The sequence below is a fragment of the Plutella xylostella genome, chromosome 6 (assembly GCF_932276165.1).
Source record: "Plutella xylostella chromosome 6, ilPluXylo3.1, whole genome shotgun sequence".
Lineage (NCBI taxonomy): Eukaryota > Metazoa > Arthropoda > Insecta > Lepidoptera > Plutellidae > Plutella > Plutella xylostella.
The window spans coordinates 8,868,144-8,893,422 of NC_063986.1; the positions used below are offsets into that span (position 1 = coordinate 8,868,144).

The 25,279-nt window shown below is 42.2% G+C and overlaps 2 protein-coding genes across 4 annotated transcripts; one reads left to right on the top strand and one right to left on the bottom strand.

Moving 5' to 3' along the window:
- Nucleotides 1-267: 267 nt before the first annotated feature.
- LOC105395304 lies at nt 268-22,692 on the top strand. Of its 3 annotated transcripts, none has more exons than XM_048621563.1 (18): nt 280-366; nt 490-516; nt 614-655; nt 4,844-5,018; nt 9,158-9,290; nt 9,641-9,767; nt 12,132-12,229; nt 12,689-12,824; nt 13,246-14,167; nt 14,437-14,637; nt 15,993-16,119; nt 17,309-17,418; nt 17,958-17,978; nt 18,291-18,314; nt 18,655-18,804; nt 19,497-19,946; nt 20,301-20,557; nt 20,893-22,692. In XM_048621563.1, the coding sequence occupies exons 1-18, from the start codon at nt 302-304 to the stop codon at nt 22,670-22,672; spliced, it is 4,845 nt and encodes a 1,614-aa protein (XP_048477520.1). In that variant the 5' UTR covers nt 280-301; the 3' UTR covers nt 22,673-22,692. The 3 variants fall into 3 exon arrangements, with proteins under 3 accessions (XP_048477518.1, XP_048477520.1, XP_048477519.1); XM_048621562.1 differs by having other exon boundaries at nt 17,309-17,385; nt 17,925-17,978; XM_048621561.1 differs by lacking the exon at nt 17,309-17,418 and having other exon boundaries at nt 268-366; nt 17,848-17,978.
- An 821-nt stretch (nt 22,693-23,513) lies between these two features.
- Nucleotides 23,514-24,358, bottom strand: LOC105390081 (co-chaperone protein daf-41). Its single transcript, XM_011561354.3, has one exon. The coding sequence runs from the start codon at nt 24,171-24,173 to the stop codon at nt 23,667-23,669; it is 507 nt and encodes a 168-aa protein (XP_011559656.1). The 5' UTR covers nt 24,174-24,358; the 3' UTR covers nt 23,514-23,666.
- Between the last annotated feature and the right edge of the window lie 921 nt (nt 24,359-25,279).

Genomic DNA, 25,279 nt, shown 5'->3' on the forward strand with positions numbered 1-25,279 from the left:
CAGAGGAGCCGGGCTGACTACCATGCTTTTAAGAAATGTTCCTAAAGTAGATTATAAGAAGTTCTTTTAGGTTTAAGTGTCAATTGTGCTATTGTTAAAGTATAAGGGATAACAGTTAGCTATTGGTGGAGGGATATTACATAGGTATATGTATAGGTGTGGCTGCGCCACCGTTAAGTATAGGGCACTATTCAATATACGGTCAGTGTGCTACAAGCCAGCAGTCGTTTCACTCATCTCCCGTATATATAACACTTCTTATATTTTTTGCAGGCTGCATCGACCGCACAGTGGCATCATTATGAATAAGGATAAAGATTACGTGTCGGAATTTATGGATTTCCACGGAATGAAGCTGCCATGTCCGTAAGTACATATACTCAATTGTACACATTATTAGCTCATACAAAAATGAATATATAAATAATACTTTAAAATGTATCTTTTGTAAATGCGGTGTTCGTGTAAACAATTATATTTCTTTTGCAGAAAAAAGAAGAGACGAAAAAGAAAAAGGTAAGTACCTACCTAAGTCCATAAAATCTCTTTTTTTTTCATGTGTTTTTATAGAAAACCCCAATAATTTTATTTGATGCATCTAAAATTGTTCCAGTATATGCGCGAGAAACGCATGCCCTCGACACAGAAATATTCGGTAAGTTAGGTTAGAAATATATATTCATAATATTATAGTAGGTAATAAATAGGATATAATTATAGTAATTTATTTATCCTTAGTAGCAGATCAGCGTATTAATCAAGTGTACAGACCCGCTTCGCTACGAGGGCTACACCGAAAAGATCGGGAATAGAATACTTAGGAATAAATTAGAGTGAAACCTTTTTGGTGTATCAAATGTAGTGTTTTTTCAAACATAATTCCATTTTCGAATTTTAAAAAAAGTAAAAAATAAAAGAGTATTGACCATTTGAATTTGACAAGTCGGTGTAAAAAATGGAGCTTACGCGGGAACATTTCCGTGCAATAATTTTTCACAACTTTCGTCGAGGTTTATCTCAAGAACAATGTCTCGCCGAGCTTGTTTCTATTTATAAACTTGAAGCACCAAGTAAAACGACTATATATCGTTGGTATTCTGAGTTTCGCCGTGGACGTTCCTCTCTTACCACAGTCCCTTCTACTGGTCGGCCAAAAACAGCGGTAACACAAGATAACATCGATGCTGTACGCCAGTTAATAAAAGAAGATAGACATGTGACATACGAGCAGATTCGGGCTTCTCTCAGCATTGGTATGACAGCCATTCAAACCATTTTACATGAAGAACTGGGTGTCAAGAAGTTAGTTTCGCGCTGGGTGCCCCACCGTTTGACCGAGGAACAAAAGTCGGCTCGTGTTAAGGGTCTGCAATAGGGAATCGAGGGTTGGCATTGTCATAGAATTATGTAGTAAATGATGCTCTACAGCCTTAAAAAAAATCACACAGGTAGTTGAAGAGTCTAGCTAGGTGCTGAATCATTCGAATTTAAGTAAATGATTATGGATAACTGTAAATTAATTTCAGAATATCAAGAAAAACCAGTCAATCACACTCCCGTATTGTAACAACTGTGTCGTAATTATTAAGAATTTTCATATGATTTTTATCATATTATAAAGTTAAAGGCTTGGACTAGGCGCTAAATACCTTGTTTTTTAATAAACACACACTTATTTTGTGTAAATTAATCCCAAACTTGAGCAATTTTTTTCCCTCAAATCTTCATACAAATATCTATGGCGGCTTTCTGTGTTATAAAATCATAAACACAAGTGACGTTTGACTCAGTCGGCCGGTGGCCTCCAAAGAAGGGTCACGTCGGTTTAGGCAGCACTGACAGCTCGCGATCTTATCGTGTACAGATACAAAATCACTGCACATTGGTTATCATTGCACTTTTTCAACTTTTAAGACACCAACATAATTTGATTTGAAATTGAGGAAGCATAATTCTTCCAGTATATTCAATACATTAAATTAAATTAGATAGTGTGCAATATTCTCGTGATATTACAGTCTCGTAAAAGTCTGATGAGGAGCAGGAATATAGCGAATGGATCTAAGTGATGACAATAAGCACGAACATTAGGTTAGGGATCAAAAATACAGTCTCTTGGTGCTGGTTGAGGTATGGTCTCGTGAGGATCTGATGAGGGCAGTAACACGGTGGTGGCTCAATTTTATTTCAAAGATGTTAATAGCTAAAAGCATCGAGTTTGGGCTATTAAGTATGTTTTTCAGAGAGAGAGAAAGAGATTTTGTTTTTCCTCTGGATGTGTTAGGTTTACTGGGTTTACTAAGTTCATTCTGTTAATGGCATCAAGTTGTTATGTGTTCATAAGTAATAATTATTTATTAACAAATGCTGTTGATTCTCCACGAAAATGTAAAAATAAAAATAAAATAAATAAAAATAAATTCGTAACGTAAAATTGTCAATGACGGAATTTCTTCTATAGACAGTAGCCACAAAAAAAAACAAACGATAGATGGCGTGATTTGAAGATAAAGATACATTTTTTCGACACATAGACAGCAACAACAAAAAAATACAGATTTAAAGAAAAGAAACACATACTTATACAAAACAACAAAGAAAAAAAAAGGATACACATCAAAATAACTGGAAAAAATATAAGCCCCAATTTACTTGTGTGGGACAGGGTGTACCATAATATTTTTTTTGGGGTACTCCCCATCTATGCGAAATATAAGCTTGATATCTTTACCCGTTTCTGAGAAAAAGGGCGGTGACAGACAGTCAGTCAGACAGACGGACAACAAAGAGATCCTATAACGGTTGCTTTTTTTCTTTTGACGTTCGAAACCCTAAAATTAAGTAAAAATATTATGCTGCCAAAAAATGTACTTACAGGTATTGAAAAAGCGGTATATAAACAAATTATACCAGCAGAGGGTTCACCATTTAGCTGAATGTTACTTAGAAAACGGCCTTGAGTGGCGGTCAAGTTGGTCCCCGCCTGCGATACTTTCCATTAACATTGGGACTCGTTTTCATGTTTTTAGCGTACAGTCAGGTTTTTAGTTTTTTATAATTGTATTTTTTTATTTGTAACTTTTAGTTGTTTTTATTTTATGAAATTTTACGTCGGTAGGTAGTTCATGATCATTTTTTATTTCAATAATTTTGGTGTTGTTATTTAAATACCTTCAATATGCATATTTTTGTAATGTGAAAATCAAGTCCTTTCATTTGATACCTTACACGGCAAAGTTGAATTATTATTTTTTCGATCATCACGTTATGTCCTCAAGAGGGCGCTATGTACATTTTAATGGAACGTCACATAGCCTATAGCCATCGCGCCATCAATACGCTTCTAACAATACCTCATACATCAAAATCTATCAAGCCGTTTAGGCTACTAGGCTAAACAGACAAACATACATATATACATACATACAATCAAAAAACATTACCCTCCTCCTTCGGCAGTCGGGTAAAAAGGAGTAAGACAGGGGGTCATTCTGAACTTTTGCTCTACGAGTTTTGGAAATTAACAAAAAAAACCTTTTTCATAGAAACTTTGTTGGACATGTGACTTTTTACCATGGAAAACGAATATTTTTTTTCGCGAATTTGCAAATCTCGTAGAACAAAAGTTGTTCAGAATGACCCTTTGAGTCATCCCCTTTTGGCTTAGTATAGCCCTTTTGCGACACTATGTATTTACTTTGCTTTGTCGTCGGGGTTCAGTTGGCTGGAGGATGCCCGAAACTTATTATCTACACTTTAATACTTTTAGTTACCTTTCTACAAGTAAATACCACATTTGTTTGAGAAAGCTAATCGGGTTCCGAGTATAGAGTAAAGTGGCACCCCTATTAATTTCTACTCTTTCCTGGTGCCTACCAGTGTAAGTAAGAATTATACTTACTTACCCTAAAATCACCCAAAATGTACTTGAACATAATTGTCAATAAAGTTGGCGAGTAAAAGTTTATCGACCCACTGTGCAAACTTACATGTGTGCGTGTCACTGCGTGTGCTGTGTGAAGAGCATTGAAAACCCAAAATTGGCGCGGCACGTCACCCTGTACGGGCCCTTAATTGGTGTCGATCTGCTCTGCAACGGTTCAATGGAGGCAGTTCAAATGCTGTCTACAATATCGTCTCTGGTGATGAATCGTGGATTTATTCATATGAGCCCGAAAGAAAACATCAATCGGCAGTTTGGGTCTTCGAAGGTGAAGTCAAGCCAACAAAAGTTATTCGCTCACGCAGCGTGTCGAAAAAAATGGTCGCTTCGTTTGTATCGAAAACTGGCCATGTGGCTACGATTCCATTACAAGAACAAAGGACGGTTACTGCTGATTGGTACACAACAGTTTGTTTGCCGGAAGTCGTAAGAGAACTTCGTAAAACTAACCCGAATCGTCGTATAATCCTTCACCACGATAATGCAAGCTCTCATACCGCTCGCAAAACAAGAACGTTTTTAAATATGGAAAACGTGGAGTTGATGGACCATCCTCCGTATAGCCCTGATCTGAGCCCCAATGATTATTTTACATTCCCAAGAATTAAAGATATGCTACGTGGTCAACGGTTTAGCGGCCCAGAAGAGGCGGTCGAAGCTTACAAATCAGCTGTTTTGACAGTATCCACTTCAGACTGGAATTACTGTTTCAATGATTGGTTTAATCGAATGAAAAAGTGCATTGAATGTCACGGAGACTACTTTGAAAAACAATAAAAGTAAATAATATTATGATATCTTTGTACTTTTTTCTATTCCCGATCATTTCGGTATCGCCCTCGTACAGTTACAGTACTTAATATTATTTTACACATCACTTTAACCCCCCATTTCACACAGCCCTAAACCTCGCCAACCCCTCCGCTACTGCCTGGGGCGCTCCAAGTCAGGCAAGTCGGGCAAGTCAGGCCAGCGTCGCAAGTCTAAGCGGCCACGCCGAATGAAGTCTGAAGACGAGTGCTTCGGACCCGGGGACGGACGGGACAAGTGGCCTTGGAGTATGATTAAGAGAAAGGTAAGATTATAATGTTAAGAAAGTACACGGTAGAGTTAAGTATATCAATCTGAAGGCAGCTCCATCGACACGTTGTAAAATATAGCAAGAGTCATATAGCCTTTTTATTGATACATTCTTATGTCCGGTGAATAAAGTTATTTTGTACTTTAAAACCAACAATAAAATGATGGAGTTGACAGCTGTCATAAGGCTCATGCTATATTTTACAAAGTATAGGTCCAAGTCCAGTGCCCAGCGTCGGTCGAAGCGCTTGCGCCGAGTGAAGTCTGAAGATGAGTACTTTGGTCCAGGGCCTGACGGCCGGGACAAGTGGCCTTGGAGTATGATTAAGAGAAAGGTAAGATGATAATAAGGGGAGTAAGGGGAGAACGGAACACAAAATCTTATCCGACCCAACTGTCAACCTCACCTGCACGCGCCGGATGGCGGCGGCGTGGCAGGCACCGCGCCGTGGTGCTCCCTGCTGGACAACAGACGAGGCTCTGACGACCGAGCAGTGGCGGTATAACCATACACCTGGCTTCGGCTGGAAGAGGCTCTCGGCGGCCTTGGAGGTCTAAATGCCTCCAGAAAGGACGATAGAAGAAGGTACTTCGAGAACAAACCGAGTGTGACGGCACGCTTTGAAGCAGCAGCCCTGCTAGCCGTCTAGGATACTATGGGCTAATTACCTGTATATCTGAAATTTAAAATTATTGAAACTCAAAGAAGGAATACACGGACCGATTTTCAACAAACGACTTTTGGCATGAAATTAAGGACTCTGATTGGATGTTGGAATGTTCGCACGATGCGCGAAGAAAGTAGAGGACACCAAGTTGTCAAATATATGCGGGACTACCAGTTAGAGATACTTGGCATTTCTGAAACGAGATGGAAAGACTTTGGGGAACAAAAAATTGAAGATTATACCCTTCTATACTCGGGACAGGAAGAGAAACACGAATACGGTGTTGGTATCCTGCTCACCAGAAATGCCCGAAACAGTCTGCTTGGCTGGAAAGCGGTGTCGGACAGAATAATCACAGCACGCTTCAAGTCCAAAGTGAGAAATATCACAGTAGTACAATGTTACGCGCCTACTAACGCAGCGAAACTGGACAAGAAGGAAGCGTTCTATGATCAACTCTCGCAAGCATTGCGAACTATTCCGAAAGGCGATATTGTGATTTGCATGGGTGACTATAACGCGCAGATTGGGGACGACAATCACAACATAGAGTCGTGGGTAGGGAAGCATGCGTTAGGAACACGAACGGAAAATGGCAACATGCTCGTAGACTTCTGCTGTGAATTTGATTTGGTGATTGGAGGATCGATATTTCCACATAAAGACTGCCATAAGGTATCCTGGGTCTCTCCTGATAGACGTACTGAAAATCAAATAGATCACGTCATGATAAGTAGGAAATGGCGACACTCTTTATTAGATGTCCGCAACCGAAGAGGAGCAGACGTGAACAGTGACCACCATCTCATAGTGGCAAAAATCCGCCTGAAGATAGCAAAGGTGCAGACTAAGACAACCACATTATCTCGGCGTTTCGATGTTTCCAAACTCCAGAATCCTGACAGGAAGCATGAATTTAGTGTGGAATTACACAACCAGTACCACACGCAGAGGGTTGAAGAAGCTTCAGTGGAGGAACAGTGGAGCGCTGTTAAAGGTGTACTGCTCAATTGCTGCGAAATGTTCTTAGGCCACAGTAACCCGCAGAAGAAGGAATGGATATCCGCTGAAACATGGAATAAAATATTACACCGAAAATCCATCAAAGAGAAACTTAATGCGGAAAACGACCAGAACATCAAAGAGATCCTTGCCTATGAATATTTTGTATGTGAAAGCGACATAAAGCGCAGTGCTAAAAGGGACAAACGAGTGAGAGCGGCATCGATAGCCCGAAGAGCGGAACTGGCGGCGCACGCAGGACACACCAGAGAGCTGTACCGTGCCGGAAGAGAGCTTTGCAATAAACCACCGACAACGCGGCCAGTAGTAGACAAAGCAGGAAAGGTGCTCACTACGCTGGAAGAACAATTGCGCAGATGGCATGAGCACTTCAACGAGGTCTTCCACACTCTGGACAATGAAGCCGCAGCAGAGGCTGACAGCGATGTCGACCTAGAATGTAATGTTCTAGACATCAAAGTTGATCCTCCGGACAAGGCTGAAATTGCACGTGCCATCAATGGCCTAAAGTGTGGTAAAGCTCCTGGAAATGATGGCATCCCAGTGGAAGCATTAAAGGCAAACGCGGACGTAACAGCTGATATACTGTTGCCCCTGATGACAGCGGTCTGGGAAACGGGCAAAATACCTGACAGCTGGAAGGAGGGCATTATAATTAAGCTACCGAAGAAAGGTGACCTGTCCCAATGCTCCAACTGGCGAGGAATCAACCTGTTGCCGGTGTGCTCCAAGATTCTGAGCAAAGTCCTGCTAGACAGAATGAGAAGCGCAGTTGACTACACGCTGAGGGACGAACAGAGTGGATTCAGAGCGGGGCGATCTTGCACCGACCAGATCAACGTACTGCGAGTGATTCTGGAGCAGTGCAATGAAATGCGGAAAGAACTCTATACTCTGTTCGTAGACTTCGAAAAAGCTTTCGATCGGGTGAAATGGTGTAGCATTTGGCGAATCCTTAGGCGAAGAGGTATACCGGCCAAGGTTATACAAATTATCAAATGCCTTTATGAGGGTTCCTCTTGCCGAGTGATGCACAAAGGCCAACTAACAGAACCGATAACAGTCACTGCCGGAGTCAAACAGGGCTGTTTGCTGTCCCCGCTTCTCTTTCTTGTAGTCTTGGATGACGTGATGCGCAGAGTGAGTAGTAAAGAAGAGAGGGGACTACAATGGTTGCAGGATAAGACCCTCGAAGACATAGACTTCGCCGACGATCTCTGCTTACTCGCGACATCTCGTGACGATCTTCAGTCCAAGACCGATGACCTCGCAAACGTTGCTGCTGAGGAAGGCCTGCGCATCAACTGTAGCAAGACCAAAGATATGCGCCTAAATACCTCCGATTCAGCCCCCATATATGTGAACGGCGACGTTGTCGAACAAGTGCAGCGTTTTACCTACCTGGGGAGCGTCGTGGACCCACTGGGCGGAGCGGAGGCGGATGTAGAAGCACGCATCAACAAAGCCCGAGCTGCATATGCGCAACTGAAGCCTGTTTGGACGTCTCGCATCATCACTCGGCGTACCAAGATCAGAGTTTTTAACTCCAATGTCAAGTCAGTCCTCCTGTACGGGTGCGAGACATGGCTCGTTAAGAATGAAGTAACCAGTAGACTTCAGGTGTTCGTGAACAAATGTCTGAGGCGCATACTGGGGATCTACTGGCCACGAACCATATCTAACGCAAGACTGTGGGAGATGACTGACCAGACACCCATTGACAAGGAGATCCTACTCAGGAAATGGCGCTGGATTGGGCATGTGCTGCGGAGACCAGACAATCACCTGTCCAAACAAGGGTTGAAATGGCAAGCGAAGGGGAAGAGAAGGCCGGGCCGCCCCCGTACCACCTGGAGGCGGTCAGTTGAAAAGGAGGCTGCATCAACTGGTCTCGGCTGGGACGACCTGGAAGCGGCCGCGCAGGATCGGGAGAAGTGGAAATCCTTTCTTCGAGCCCTATGTCCCTGATGAGGGATAAGAGGATTTCATCATCATCATCATCAAGATGATAATTAGATATGCAAGTGCATGGTAGAGTTAAGTAGGTATATCAGCGATCTAACTGAAAGCAGGTTAATCTGATCTAACGAGAAGATTAAATGAAATTAGAAATTCGAAAAAGAGGATGCACTACTTATTGGTATTATAGTAAGTAATATTATAGCAATGGCGAATGAATGCAAATTAAATCATAAAAAAATTATATACAAAATGGAAATGGCCATTTGCCGCCATTTTGATCAAGATACCTACATGATTTCTACGTCATCTGCTGCACCTATTAACCCCCAAATTCATAAGGTTTAAAATGGACGTCGTGTTGTGTTGTGATAATATAATTTTACCTTTTTGACGTAAAGAGTCGAAACTCGTGTGTTTCTTACTATATTTATATTATTATTATTTAAATGCATAACACTAAACTTATTTATTTTCCCACCAGGGCCGCGGCCGCCTCCGCAAGGGCATGTTCAAGACGCACTCGCTTACGAAGCTAGCGTGCAAGAAGGAGGTGAAACCAGACATACGCTACGGCATACTGCTGGGCTCGCATAATATGTACGATGAGCGGTTTGGTAAGTGGTTGCTAGTGTTTTCTTCTGCTTCGGCCTATGTTGAGCTACTGCAGGGTATGAAATTTAAATAAATGAAGTAAGAGAACTCAGGTTATTATACCGCTAAAGCTTTTAAAATCTGCAAGCAGAACCGGCCGGATAGGCTTATAATGACGCTCGGTTGCTCCTGAAAATTCAGGAAAAAGCACGAATCACTTTCGTTTCCTTATTCTTAGCTCCTATTGATAATTTACAGTCTCTGAGAATGTCTAAACTCCTCAAATTAATACTAACTGACCTACCTTGTATCAACTTAACCTTACCTCTTTCAAATCATAACCGAAAATGACCCTAACCCCTATCCCACTCAGGTGCAAAGTCCCGCGGCAAGCAAGCCCTGGTGATGAGTGTGACGGCGTACTGCCTCGCGTTCCACTACCACCCCAGGCAGTGGACCACGAAACTGGTCGACAATCTGCTAGCTACGGGGGAGGCTTGGTATGTTGGAGTAGACTACTATACTTACAGGGTGTTGCAATAAAATTTTAACATTCCCTTAAAAAAAATTAACTCGTCCCTTTTTGCTACACCCTGTATATAATTTAATTTATAACATAAAATTATATTATAGAGGCGTGAAACGCATTCTTTACCTATGTGCGTCAGTCCGTGTCCACGACGCCAGCGGGCGGAGCGGGCACGCCAAGGGCGTACCCAGGTAGGGGCAGGGGGGGGCAGCTGCCCCCCCCTAGAAGATAAAATAAACGTAAATTTTCCTGCCAAGTCGGAATTAAAAACGTATTATCTACTCTTACCTACCTACCTATTTTGTTTTGTATCTTAATCAAAGTAATTAAGGTCAACTGGGGTTACGTTGTATTTTTAGATCACTAAAAGTTTTCGGAATAATGGGAGCAAAGGTATGAAAAATTTAATGTAAAAGTGAGATATTAACTTTAAGAAACTAACGACTATTGAACAACTATTTCTTAACAAATTTAAAGCATTGATTTCTTTGCTGGAATCTTATAAAAGTTTCTTATTTTGACGACCGAATAGCGTAGTGGTTAGTGACCCTGACTACTGAGCCGAAGGTCCCGGGTTCGATTCCCGGCTGGGGCAGATATTTGTTTAAAGGAAAATATTTGTACTCGGGTCTTGGGTGTTGATATTTATATTTAGTATCTGTCTATCTATGTATTTGTGTAGATATATCAGCTGTCCGACACCCATAACACAGGTTCTGCCTAGCTTGGGGTCGGATGGCCGTGTGTGAGATGTCCCCACATATTTATTATTATTCTTATTTAGTGTCTCAAAAAAAGGGATGTTGAACGCATTTTCCAGGTTTGAGGAAAATGTGTTTTTAGTATGTAACTATTCAATAGGTCAGCTTTCCGTGAAAAAAATAAGAGAGTTTTATCCAGTTAATTTTTTTGTGCAATAGTATGGCACTTAATTTAGCCAAAAGAAACTATTGACGAATTCACAGATGATTTAGTAGAAATCAGGAAAATTCGTCTTATTTTCATGGACGCATTTACTCCATGATAAATCCAAATAACATTTTTATGCAAAAAGAACTACCTAAGTACTCCTTTAAAGTGAGTAAGAATGTAGATTTAATAGTGGTGAGTGACAGTTGTGAATAAGATGAAGTAACATCCATACATCCTCTCATTTATATTCTTTAGAAAAATAGTAAGATTGGATCAAATACGGGTATTAAACTTAGATATCAATTAAAATATGTGCATGGCAAAACCCATACTCTTCAATAAGTTTAGTGTTCATAAATAGTAAAAATCCTTATCGAGCTGGTTTCAGTGATCGTAACTGATCACTGAGGTTAACACATGGCACGGTCAGCCTTGGATGGATGACCGATTTCAAATGGTTCTTTTCTGGACGCTTCCGTGCTTTGGATGGCACGTTAAGCCGTGGGTCCCGGTTGCTGCTTCGGCAGCAGTTGTTAAGCCTAGTCAGAGGCCTTCGGGCAGCTTGAAAAAATCTGACAGTCGGGTTGTACACTTACACTTACCCGACAACTTTAGTGCGTCGTGTTGACGATTTCTGTTTTGAGGCAATGCGTTGTAACAATCGCAATAGCCCCATTACGCCTAACGCATTTACCCCAAGACTTTTATCAAACATAAAAAAATTAAGATCATTAATTCATCAAATAAAGCTATTTCATTGAAAATTTGTGTCTATATAAGTAGCCCAATGACTATTGTTTAGAATACCAACTGAATAAAATCAATTGATAAAGAAAACTTTAGATTCACATTTTCAATCACCTGTCACAGTACCAAACTTTCAAAAAAGTGTGCAAATCACAAAAAGACTGAATACTTGGATGATATTATGTTGACTACAACACCATCTGTCTGCAGTAAGTAAGTATTTAGTTTAAGCCAACGTAACTAGATGGCATTTTTCAACATTGATAAAGCCGTTTTCAAATAGGATCGAAAAGATTAATTTGGCCCGTAGACGCAATTGGCCTAGTTGACTTTAATAAAAGACAATTTTCATGATTTTTGTTTCAATATACCCGACCGACCATCATCTCAAGAGCTGCCCCCCCCTAGCTGAAATCCTGGGTACGCCCTTGGGGCACGCACTAGAGTTATTTACTCCATTACGGAGTACTACAAATATCGGACATATTATAAATTGATTAAGTTGATAACATGATGAAGCTGGTGATGAGCGCGGCGGCGATCCACTACCACCTTCGGCAATGAACCGCGACATCTCCAAATTCCTCCAATCTTCCTGCCCAAACACTTCCAACCTACCTCCACAACTTCCTCCAACTGTACCTCCAACTCCACCCATCCATCCCCCCCTCCCCAGGTACCTGCAGCTACTAGAGAAGGTGCACGACCACGAGGCGGTGCGCGGCATCTGCGAGGTGCTGCCCTTCGGCAAGAAACACGCGTTGAACTTAAACGGTATTAGATTCTTACCTTAGGTGCCAATGAAGAGTAAAAATTTATTGGGGTGCTACAAGGCCATAGTACATAGTTACTAAAATAGCTTTACCATAAGGGTATGTATTGGGATACCTGCACAGAAACAAAAAGTTCTGTTTCCACATTAACTTGCGAGGCTTTTGTTGTCTTCATGGAAGTTTTTCCCGTATGAATTCCGGGATAAGTAGAAGAAAAAATGACACTCATAAATCACATAAATAACGTGAAACTTGAACGATGAGGACAACAAACTTATTACTTATAGCAAAATGAAATATTGAAATATTACCAATAAATTAGCTCACTTATTCAATAGAATTCCTCTATATAGTGGTAGTTTAAATTATGACATCCAACTGACTCTCAACAACCACATCGAACTGATATATTTTTGCTATACCCAGTTTGTATTCAAAGATAAATATACTCTATTCCCAGGCAAGAAGATGCAAGTTCTGCTCGGCGAGCCTGAGATCGTGGGTTACACGATGTGTATGGATCCGCGCATCTACAACCTGTGTCGCGCGCTGCGGGTGTTCTTCAGACAGAATAGAGCCGGGGTTATGATGACGAGGTAAGTAATCTATGGATTAGATCGATATCTCAGTCGTTGGTAACCAGTTTAACATAGGCTAAGTTAGTCTGAATGTACCTAGTTACAAAGGTTTCACTAGAGAGAGCCACTATGTACAGGAACTAATATAATATAATAGAATCGTACTGGGCAGATGCCGGGTGGATGGAATGCTTCAAGATCTAGTGACGGTTACTGTTGATATATTCCGGCATTGTCGCGCTTCCTCTGCTCTCGTATCATTTGTTCACATCATCATCATTATCATCACGACCCATCACGTCCCCGCTGGGGCACGGGTCTCCTTACAATGAAGGAGGGGTTTCAGGCCTAGTCATTTGTATCCAAAGAATGGCATTTTGGTCATCTCTGGTGAATCGTAGTGTAAAAAGTATTTCCTGACCTATCGTTTCTCTTGCAGGGTCCTGAAAGTGGTGATATGGCGAGACAGAATATGCTACTACATATTCGACCCGGCGGGCCGAGACAAAAAGGGCTTCGTCAATTATAAAGATGGAACAGCCGCTCTCATAAACGTGAAAGACGTAGAGTCAGTGGCCGAAATGCTTCTATCTCGCTCTATTGTTGAAGACCAAAAATTCGTTCTAGCTCCACTAAAAGTCCTCAAAATGCTCGATGAAAAAGATGACGAAGATTTAGAATCGGATGTCGAGCCGACCCAAGCAGAAAAAGCGATGTTGGGCTACAGGATACTGACGGAAAACAACGCTATATGCAATGGAACAATGCATTTAGGCGACAAAAGCTTTGAAGACGCTAAATACAGACAGTCACTTCCAATAGCGTTAGTCGCTATGACTTACGCGAAAATATCGCCCCCCAACACGTGGTACTCGAAAACTGTAAACAAAATCTTGCGACTAGGAAATAAATTATACCACGACTGCATAAACCCTAAAATCCTAGCCGATCTAACCATAAACAGTATTCCTAACCAGATCAAAGTGGGGCCCTATGTCTGTGAGATAATCATCTACAGGGAAAAAGTTACTGGGCAGTTGTTTACACCGAACGAATGCCTATTCAACATAAACAGGGGTCTCGAAGAATTCTTTACTCTGGAAAACTGTGGTATACTGGAATTTAGCAATTACTATCTAGCTGTATGGAAGCAGAAAGAGATGTATTACATGTATGACCCTTACCCGAGGACAGCTGATGGTTTGAGGGCCCTGCAGGGTGGGAAAGCCTGTGTCATGATGTTTCTGAACCCCTGGGCGTTGGCTGAAGCCTTCACAGCTAATTGGGACTACATGCCTGAGACTACACCGTTCTGTGTTCACGGATTCAAAGTTTTGAAGCTTCGGAAGAAGGATAATAAGGTGAATACGGATCCTTGTTTTATATTCTCATATATTTTTTTTGCTTTGTCCAGGCAGGACGTAAGAGGACTTGTCGGCTGATGTTCTTGGCGTTACTCATCAAAGAGTTGTGGATATCGATCTTTGTGGATTTGAACGCTACATTATTACATGCACTTCCGGCAGTCTGTGAATTCAACTGATACTTAGCGTGTAGTGATAAAGTTTATCATACTTCCAAATATTCCTATAATAACAATATTACCAAAACCTCCACCATTCCTCCCCAGCACAAGCTCTACTGCTCTCTAAGCGGCGACCGCATTCGCAAGCGAGTAAAACGCCGAGTACTAGAAGTTTGCGACTGCGACGGCGCGGGCGGGGAGGGGGCGGGGCCTCGGGGCGCGGGGGGTGAAGGAGGGGGCGTGGCTGATGTTGATGATGACGTGTGGAGCAAGCCGTCCACGGCTAAGATTAGCGGGGCTGCTGCGGTAAGTGATTCTTATCGATTTTTCGGTGTAAACAACTGGCCCGTAACTCATTCTCTGTATAGATGATTATTTCGCAGACATAGGGACCCACTTTGATTTGGTTCGGGATACTGTTTATGGTTAGGTCGGCTAGGATTTTAGGAGGGGGCGAGAGGGGGCGTGGCCGACGTGGATGATGACGTGTGGAGCAAGCCGTCCACGGCGAAGATTAGTGGGGCCGCTGCGGTGAGTGTTTAGCTGGATGGTAGGTGCTGCATCTGGTTCGTTTGAATGGAATCTTAATATTTTATTATGTATTTAGAATAAAATAGTACTTACCATAAGGTTAACAGAATTATACATACTTATCAGTCGTCTAAGGCCGGCTCCACACGTTGGTCCCAACGCTCGTACCAACGTTGGACTGTAAATTGGGTGAGGCGTACATACGTTGGCTCATAAACTAGTTCTGTCCCGACAGGGCCAACGTGAAGATGTCCGATACAGAAATGTTAACTGCTCTGAGGCGATAAATATGAGCTAATTAATGATTTCCGCTTTTTTAAAATCTTCAATTGAGAAGATCATGCCCATATTCTGTTGAATGCTGCGCCATGCATCAGCTAATACATTTAGATTTCTATGTTCCTTTCGAGTTGCGTCCCATATTATTGAATGTGCTTGTTGTTAAGTTCAATAAAATCTGTAACGTTTTAATTTTTCCATAAAGGTGACGATTTTGTGTATGAGAAATCCCTTCTTGCTCGACGTCCGCACTCGTTGCGTGTTGCGACAGCACTGAGCAAAGCGCCAACGTGTGGGAGTGATCGCCAGCGTTGGCGCAGATTCCTTTGATAAAACCGACACGAGCCGGCCAACTACCAACGCTCGCCCCAACGTTGGGGCCAATGCAATTTTCTAGATCCATACGTTGGACGAGTAGCGTTGGGACCTGCGTTGGGGCCAACGTATGGAGCCGGCGTAAAACTATCTGGTTGCTTTGAATGGAAACATGGAATGGAATGGAAACGAAATTTGACAGATTTCATATCCGTTTGACAGCGCTAAACATCTGTTAAATACTGTCCAAGTTTTTTTGGTAAGGCCCTAAATACCTTATTTACTTATTATGTATTTAGAATAAAATAGTACCATAAGGTTAACAGAATTATACATACTTATCAGTGGGCTAATACTACGTTCTATGTCTATGTGGGTACCTGTACCTACCTATTACGATAGCAAAGAGAAACCAAAATATCCGATAGGATGCGTAAAAACTACCGATCAGGCTAATCTAGAGCAAAAGCGTGTTAAACTGTTGATGGTAATTAGGTTAACTACGCCAATAATTTATATGAACGTTGTATTTCCAGCCCAAACTAGCTGAAGAGAAGATGGGAGACATCATATCGCTAGTGGAGAGTATTCTGGAGGGGCACGTGCCCCCGATACCGATGCGGTATAAGAACGCACCGCCCGATGAAGAGATAGAGAAACCAGGTAATTTAGGATTTAAATTATTAAGCTTTATGGCGCTCCTTGTGACAGGACAAGTTGATATGATGATGATGGAGCACAATGAGTGCAGCAGCATTGTGGAACTTGACCGGTGTGGAGAGTCGAGCTAAAAATGAAACCTTTTTGATAAGTAGATTTAGTAGGTACTTTTTATGACTATGGTATGCTTCAAAAATAAAACTGTCATCATGACAAAAATCTGTTGGTTTTGAAGCGAAAACAAATCAAAAGAAAATTTATTATTTTTATGAAACATCTGGATTTACTGAACTGATCTAATATTATATCGAAAAGCATTAGGTACATCTGTGAAATCAAAATGACCATCGACAAATCTGATTATAAATTGCGACACTGCGATTGCAAAGTTAGGATTTGCAAGAAGAATATTTCGTGGGATATTTTGGACACCAACTTTGAGCCGATACCAATACTGTTCAAACTTTGCGGCGAATGTTCTCTCTCTCCGTTTGTGGTAGAAAAACCTGAAACAAGTCATATTATGTAATTTTTATTACTAATAATTAATAAAGTAATGTTCTCAATAACATTAGATATTTTGTCCTGCATTCCCCATTTTATGATAGATCTACATTTAGGTCATACACGATGTCACCATTGTAGGTAGGTAATCGTAAGATTCTGAAGCGATTACCCAATGATTCCTAGGAAAGTCGACTGCATACAATCTAGAGAAGTAAACTTTTGGACCATGTCCAAATACAAATTCAGAAACCGTCAATAACCTTCGTTGGAGATTTTTGATGTTTGTTGTAAAAAGGTATATAATTTACAGATTCTTAATTTCATCCACAGTCGATTGTCCCGCCAATGCAACGATACCTATGTCACTTATATCCCATTCTAGGAGAAAAGACGTCTGACACAAACAAAAACTACCCTTATTCGAATGTAATATGGGTTTTGACAGATATCTTTCCCCGTGAAATAGGGATATAATCGCGGGACAATCAACTGTTGCTGAACCATTAAGAATCTGAAAATTTAGTATCTGAGATTAAAAAACAGACTTTAGTCCTTATATTCATTGTGTATAGGGTATATAGCTACCGGCGGCGGCGCCTCCAGCTTGGGATCGGGTTAGGTCATAGGTTTACTCATTTATACAGTCAACTTATGTAACAGAACCTTATATTCACCAACATTCCAGTGGACCTAGACTCGCCCACGGTCTCCGCCACGCAGATAGTGCCGCCGTGGCCGCGGCCGCGGGACAAGAGCAACGAGGCGCCCGACCCCGACCCTGACCCCGAGCCCGAGGCGCCGCCGGTAGCTATATACCCTATACGTAATGAATATAAGGACTAAAGTCTGTTTTTTAGTCTAAGATACTAAATTTACAGATTCTGAACGTTTACAGTTATATATAGAATGGGATATAAGTGACATAGGTATCGTTGCATTGGCGGGACAATCGACTGTTTATGAACCATTAAGAATCTGAAAATTTAGTATATAAGATTAAAAAACAGACTTTAGTTCTTATATCCATTATGTATATAGGGTATATAGCTACCGGCGGCGGCGGCGGCGCGTCCGGCTAGGTCATATAGTCCGGTAGGACATAGGTTTACTCATTTATATGTAGAGTCAACTAAATTAAAACAACCACCTTCTCACCAATATCCCCTCACAACTTATGTACCTAACAGAACCATATTCACCAACATCCCCACATCAACATTCCAGTGGACCTAGACTCGCCGACCGTGTCGGCCACGCAGATAGTGCCGCCGTGGCCGCGCCCCAGAGACAAGAGTAACGAGGCTCCCGACCCAGACCCTGACCCCGAGCCCGAGGCGCCGCCGCCGCCGCCACCGGTATGTAAACCCTGGACATAACGAATAGTTTAGGCACGGACTATTAAAAATAACTTACTTTTTTGTGGCTTTTTGAAGTCGGTTTTTTTCATGTACCTACGTATAAAAGTTACGCAGTAGAAACAAAATGTCCGCGGCCTGATTGCGTCTCATGTCTCTTATGTGTGGCCCGCGCCTTAGAATCAACGCGGATGAGTGCATTTAACCTTCGCGTTTCATCAATCATGATACCTTAATCAATGCTCTTATGTTGATATCCTTAGATTTAGACGATTTCATCCACTTAATTATTATTATTGTTTTCTGTTGCAGCCTGGTGAAGGTGCTGGTGAAGAGGTAAATATCGTATTTATAGCTCTTATAAAAAAGTGATTTATCTACTGCCATCAACCTTCTTCATCCAACCACCAACGCCTGCCGTAGTTGGTCTCGTCGGGCTAGAGCCTAGAGTGTTGTCCACGATGTTTGCTTAAAACCCACTCTAAGGGTGAGGCCCATTGATGCGTTGTGTCGCGTCGTCCCAAAGAAACAGTTATAAAAAATATTAAGGCAGCGACGTCGCTACGACGACTCCCCACTTTATTACTGTTGTAAAGTGTGCAATTAAATAAATAAAACCACCAATACGCTCCCTGAAGCAAGGGCTGACGAACAAAAACTAATTAACCCCCAACAGGCGGGCGAAGAAGAAGAAGAAGAGGACATAGACGAGGAGACGGAGAACCGGCGCGCCGCTGAAAAGGCTCGTTTAGCGGAAGAAAGGAGGAGGGCCCAGGAGCTGCCGCCGCCGCTGCCGCCGCCGCCGTCGCCGCAGCCGGAGCCAGAGGTGAGTGTTGTCATTAGTTGTTGCTGTCCTAAGGTACCCCAGTGGTACAGAGGGCCTTTAGGAAGGGAGTGGAGCGGAGAAATTGACCAATGAAATTGCATAAAAACTCCGCTCATGCAATTTGCGCTCCGCTCATTGGATGACAAGCGTGCGCCACGGCGTCCTGTCCTCAGCAACCGCTCTAGCCTCCGTCCAGGTTAGGCCTTGGTGTGTGATGAGCTGATGAGTGATGATGGAGCGGGCGCGGCTGGCGGAGGAGCGGAGGCGCGCAGTAGCTGCCGCCGCCGCCCTCGCCGCAGCCGGAGCCAGAGGTCAGTGGCATGAGTGATTAGTTGTTGGTTTAAGTACAATGTAGCCATCGCTCTTACGGTGAAGGAGGATACATTGTGAGGAAACCTGCACATCTAGCACAACGAACTCTGGCCTCTGGAAGCGAACCTTCGGGGAATACAGTCGTTACATATCTATGTAAAAAGGGTACGTGTATTAAACTGAAAGGGGGTAAATTCAAACAACTTTTGTTGTAAGTATGTTTTTTTAATGGTGGTCGAATCTGCTTTTTTTAAGAGGGAAAGATCATGTGAAGTGGAATTTTCACGTTATCAGTTCGAATACGATCTAGTTCTGCACCGATGGTTCTTTCATCATGAGTTTCTGTTGACAGCTTCTAAAAGCATTTAATTTCATTGCAGCTGGCCCCACCACCGCGTATCTGCGAAGAAGAGATCGAAACCCTCGAGCCCATCGAAGTAGACCGCCAAGTCCTGCTCACAGAAGACGCAAAGAAACGCTACAAAATACGACAACTACGCAAAAAGGCCGCACCGCCGCTAATCGAGATACTCCAACCGACCAAAACCGCTTCAGACGAACTACTAGAACCGAGTAACTTCAACACGTTGCCAGATTCTTCGCAAATCGTGTCTGGGACAGATTTTATAGCCAACGAAGAGGCTCAGCACGTGATGCCTTTCGTCTCGATAATGGCGATTGTGACGTCATACAAGTACTCTATAAACACTTGGACGAGTGGAATCGTTGATTTCGTGGTGCAAGCGGGAAGAGAGTTGTATGATAATAAGAGAGCGAAGTTCCAGTTTGCGCCGATGCATGTTATACCGAGGATTCGGATTGGGCGTCAGGTGATTTATAGCTCCTTTATAAAAAACATATTTTATCTTGCATTAACGTATCAATCTGTATGTGGTCTATGCAAAGTTTGTTCCAAAATGCATAAACCGATTTGAATACTGTTTTCAACCGACACCCGATACGTCCCACTAACCACATGGCTGTGTTTAACACAAAGCGGGATGCGACATTATGTACTCTGCTAAAGATGGCAACTAGGCAGATGTTAAATAGATCTAGATCAGCTATGTAAATATTTTAAAAAAATACTGATAGAGGGAGCCACTGCCATGTAGGCCAAACCTTATTAATTAAGTCGCTAGGTATACCATACCTAAAAACTCACATTTTTCCCACCTTTCCAGACATACGAAGCGGTAATCGACGTGGTCGCCGAAGGGCCCACCTGGAAGCTGGAAGAGGTACTAAACCGTCAGTTCTGCTGCCGCTTCGACCGCCTCATGATGACCACTTGCAACTATAGCGCCGCCATATTCCTGAGAAATGGCCTGTATTATATGTATGATGCGAGCCCGTGTAATCCTATGGGCTTAAGAGAGGATACTGATATGGGAGGCGCGTGCTTCTTGCGCTTTAGGACTTTACATGACTTGGTTACACGGTGAGTTGTGTTTCATTTAATTACGGATTATATTCAGTGCTTAGATATAGTAATTAGATCTGTGAGGTAAGTCTTGTGGTAGTAGTAAAGACCGATGTAACCATTGACTAGATCCAAGTATCTAATTCTCAACTATTCAACCATCTACTATATAGCCACTAGAGTGGCTCGTCATACTACAATTATAAAGTCAAAATAGACGGGTGCCAAGAATTTACATAAGCTCTCCTTCAACACCTTTGAAGCTGTTATGCATGCATGTAAATGCACGACCTCAATCATCACTACTTTACCTTGATACACATTCCACACTCACCTATTCCCTTTCATTCCAGAATGCTATTCAACAAGGACGGCAAACGAGAAGACCAGCAGTTCGTGATGAGTCGCATCATCGTGCGCCAATTGTCCAAAGAGCCTCGTATGCAACTGCCTGACGACTATGAATACGCGACCGGCCGCCCCAGGTGCCCTAACTCCAAGACTACTATAGCAGCCAAGCCGAAGAAGAAAACCACCGTCATCGACCCCAATATAGGCTCCATGGTCGACAAGAAAGTACCAATAGGGTACCAACAGTCAGAGTGTGGGACCTATGTCATTGAAGGGACAACGTCTCTTGGACCGAGAAGCTCATCGGATTATATACAAGATTGCCACTTCGTGTCGCTAGTAGCCATGTTGTTAGCCACCATGCATCCAGTAAAAACCTGGGACCAAATCATGATCGACGTCTGCCTAGAGAAGGGTCTAGAAATAGCGGACAAGGCCACCAACTTGAATATATGCGAGAAGCGTGCCCTCAGAAATGTGATCATCGATGGTAAATACATCAATCTGAATATAAAGAGGATAGAGGTTATTAATGAGAATCCAGAGAGGACGTTGGATCAGTATTTGAACGCCGTTATGCAAAGACTCCGTTACGTCATGATCAGGTTTCCTGAATGTTGTCTCGTGGTGTGTCACTCGGATGAATACTACCACTTATTTGACCCCTACGAGTCCCCCATAGAGTCGGAATTCTACTGCGGCTCATCATACTGCCCATCGCGCGAGTCCGTGGCCTCAAATGGCAGCTCTAAAAAAGGAGATAAAAGACCACCGAGGACACTGTTTAACGCCACTTGGTCGCTCTGTCCCACTCTAGACAACGTGCTCTATAGGATACGGACTGTAGTGTCGCCTGAAACAGTAGAAGAGCCAGAGTTTTACAACTTCGAACTGACGTCAGTGAAAGCCCTTCCCAAATACTCGGCACTAAACTGTAAACTGAGCCCTATGTTTAAAGCAGATGTCAACCCGAACGCACCCTACCTCCGCCCGAAGAAGCGGTGCCCTCGGATTGACGAGAAACTGTACTGGTTGTGTTCCGACGGCGTTCCGTGGTCGAGGATGAATACGGAAAACAGCATCGGCTGCCCGCGCCGCTCACCCCCAGCGGTATGGAACGACTGGGATATAGAAGTCCCTGGAGATCTCTACTCTGTCTGGGGATCGCTACACCCCAACCACGACAAGTATGTTGAAAGTCACCGCGGCACGCAGTATCTAGCTACTTGCGTGGTCGCGCTCGCCTTCACTAAAGTCTGTAGACTCAGCGCGTGGACCGGCCGCCTCATCGACGGTATAGTTGACGCAGGGGACCACTACCACCAGCGATGCCTGGAGTGTGTTGGAGAAGAACCAAATACGGAACTAACCCTTGAGGTGCTACCGAAAACCTTCGAACTGTACCCGTACTCCTTCAAAGTTAAATTCGAACAGGTCATCTTTGGATTCATGTACAATAAGCTGCAAGATAGGTATAATTTAAGTGCGGCTCTTGAGTACTTCTTCGAAGCACACGACACTGGTATACTTGTTTCTCCGAGCAAGAATCTCGGGTTCGGAAAAATTGCTGCGTCATACTTCATGTTCGATTGTCAAAGCTTTGGAGTTCCCCTGTTTTCGCCTGACCAAGGAGTGGCGTACATGTTGAAATGTGAGAGTCTCAATAGGTTAATTTACTGTATGACGATGACGTTAAATGTGAGGAAGCATGGTCAGGTGTTCCATTTGTACAGGGTAAATATACGCGTTCAGAGTAAAAAAGACAATGAAAATCAACAGTAATAAAGTATATTGTTAATGTATATTTTTTGTTTCATTTTATTTCGTAGTTATCATTATAGTCGATTAAATTTGGTACTTACTGATATTTGCTATTGAGCAACCCTCTCAAATGAATCCATCCTAGCCCTGAACTGAAAAGTAGTTCAACTTTTTATCTTAAAATTTCCATTAATAAAAAGCTGGAACTAGTACACATAAAGTAAGACTGACTGATAGATAGTAGGTATATTAGCCATTTTATTATATCGCGAACAGATAAAGAAACGATTTGAAAATGGCGGCTGATCAGTGGGAGTAAGAAGGCTACACACAGCATACGACAGAGCGTTATAGCTGTATCTGTACACCTCATCACCATAGTCATAGACTAGAATATTCATAAATAGTCATTATCTTGAGCTGGAGCCATAAGACAGGCACATTCAAACCAAGGAAGACAGTGCTCTCGGCCAAGAGATTCAAAGTGACTATTGGTTGGGTAAACTCAATAAAAGATTATAAAGACTATAAATTGTTCTATCTTGACCAGGACTCATCATCATTACATCATGTGGAAAGAATTAAAGAATAATGATAGATGAATTTTGAAATCTAGATAGATAGAAAGCTTTTTTGATATTTATTTTCTCACCTATCATTTGAAATTAATTTCCAATTAAATTCAATTTATTGCTCTTAGGAAGCCTTACAAAGTTCCATCTTCCTATAATTAATTAGATAGAATTGCCTATTTTTCCAGGATGATGACCTCATGTTGTAATCAGACAAATTTTGTTTACTTTGTAGATAACAAGATTTTGTTAACGGGTTGAGTTCCTATCCCAATCAAAAGCGAGGCAAATTAAATTGTAGTAACCAGATACTTTTATTACTATTAAACTAATTTAAAGCAAGCAGATAAAAAAAGAAAGCAATTTTTTAAAATGTTATTTTATTAACTGTAAAAACCTTAACATAATGTACTGTCGATGTTATTCTATCACTACCAAAGGTATTATTCAAGATCGGGTAAGTTGTCATCATCAGAGTCATCATCCAGGTCGTCAAAGGACGGTTTGTCAGCCTTGTCGCCCGCGCCCGCGCCGCCCATGGACCGGAGCATCTCCTCGATGTCCATGTTGCCGCCGCCGCCGCCGCCACCGCTCTCCTCCTCTTCGTCGTCCTCATCCACCCACTTATTGAAGTCTATCTTCAGCCAGTGAGGCTTCTTCTTGTCCTTCGTGAGGTTGGGCCAGTGCGGCGCGTCCTTCTTCTCCTTCCTCAGCACCATCTCTATACAGCGGCCCTTGTTGCCAAACGTGCTGCTCTCGGGCACGATGGCATCGTAAACCTGGATCTTTACCTCGTAAGTTTTCTTGTCAGGCGACGCTGCTTTGAAGTAAACTGAGTCTTTCTCTATTTTAATGATAGGGTCTGTCGTTTCGACGTTAAACGTGAGTAATACCTCGTCCTTCCGCTGAGCCCATAGAACTGCCGGTGGGGTTACAATGTCGTTCGCCATTTTATTTGTCGATAATATTTTTATCACAAACTAAAAGGCGGTCTCCAAGTAACACAATTGATCTAACTAGGTCGTACGCTATAGTATATTCACAATTAGATCTATGCAGAATAGAATATTCACCGCAGCACAAAAACCACCTCGTTTCATTTGCCGATCGTTTATGGAACTTTGGTGTTGCCATAAAAAAGACAATTAAATTATACCAAATCAAGCTAGGCTGGCTGAGCTGAAATCAAGAGGTGTGAGTGTTTCGACACGACTCACAACTAACACGAATGCCGGGTGGTACGAATTCAAAGAAAACACCAGTATTAATTTTCACTATTCACCTCGAGTGTCTCTGGAGTTGTTCACTGTTCGAGCTTTCTATTAGAACTGAACTGTTCGACTGTCACTATTGAACTGAACTGTTCGACTGTTACTATTGAACTGAACTGTTCGACTGTTACTATTGAACTGAACTTAATGTGCGCCGGACACCTCGTTTTATATAGGCCGGCGAGCGATCTTCCCGAAAGTTCCAGAGATACTCGAGGTCACACTATTTATTATTATTATTACTAAGTAGGTATAAACAATCCATACTTATCTACTAACTATAAGTACCTAACTTAGCATCTAGAAAGTTCGCGGACGTTGTGGAACATTCCCTTACTATTGTTCTAGAAGCTTCCAGACTTTTGTAGATCTATTGAATCTATACTTATCTTTCTAGAACATTATCGAAACTACTGGAAAGTGATGGAATGTTCCAGAACCTTCACGAATGATCTATTTGATCTAGCGATTGTCGCGAACAAGAGGATATGTACAAAGATTCCACAAGAGAGAGCCACGTACAGGAACTTCACCCCCTATCAGAATAGAATAGAATATACCAAATGGACTCTTGTTTTACTGGTGTTTTACCCACTTTTTTATAGATTTATGATGATGACCTTATGTTGTAATCAACCAATTTTATCAGGAGCATTTTATCTCCGATTGAATTTATTATACTGACTATCTGGGGATAAGAGGACGTCTACCAAGCCCACATTTTGATAATAGATTATTATATAAAAAGTTGTGAAAAAATACTAATTTAGAATATTTTTTGTTGG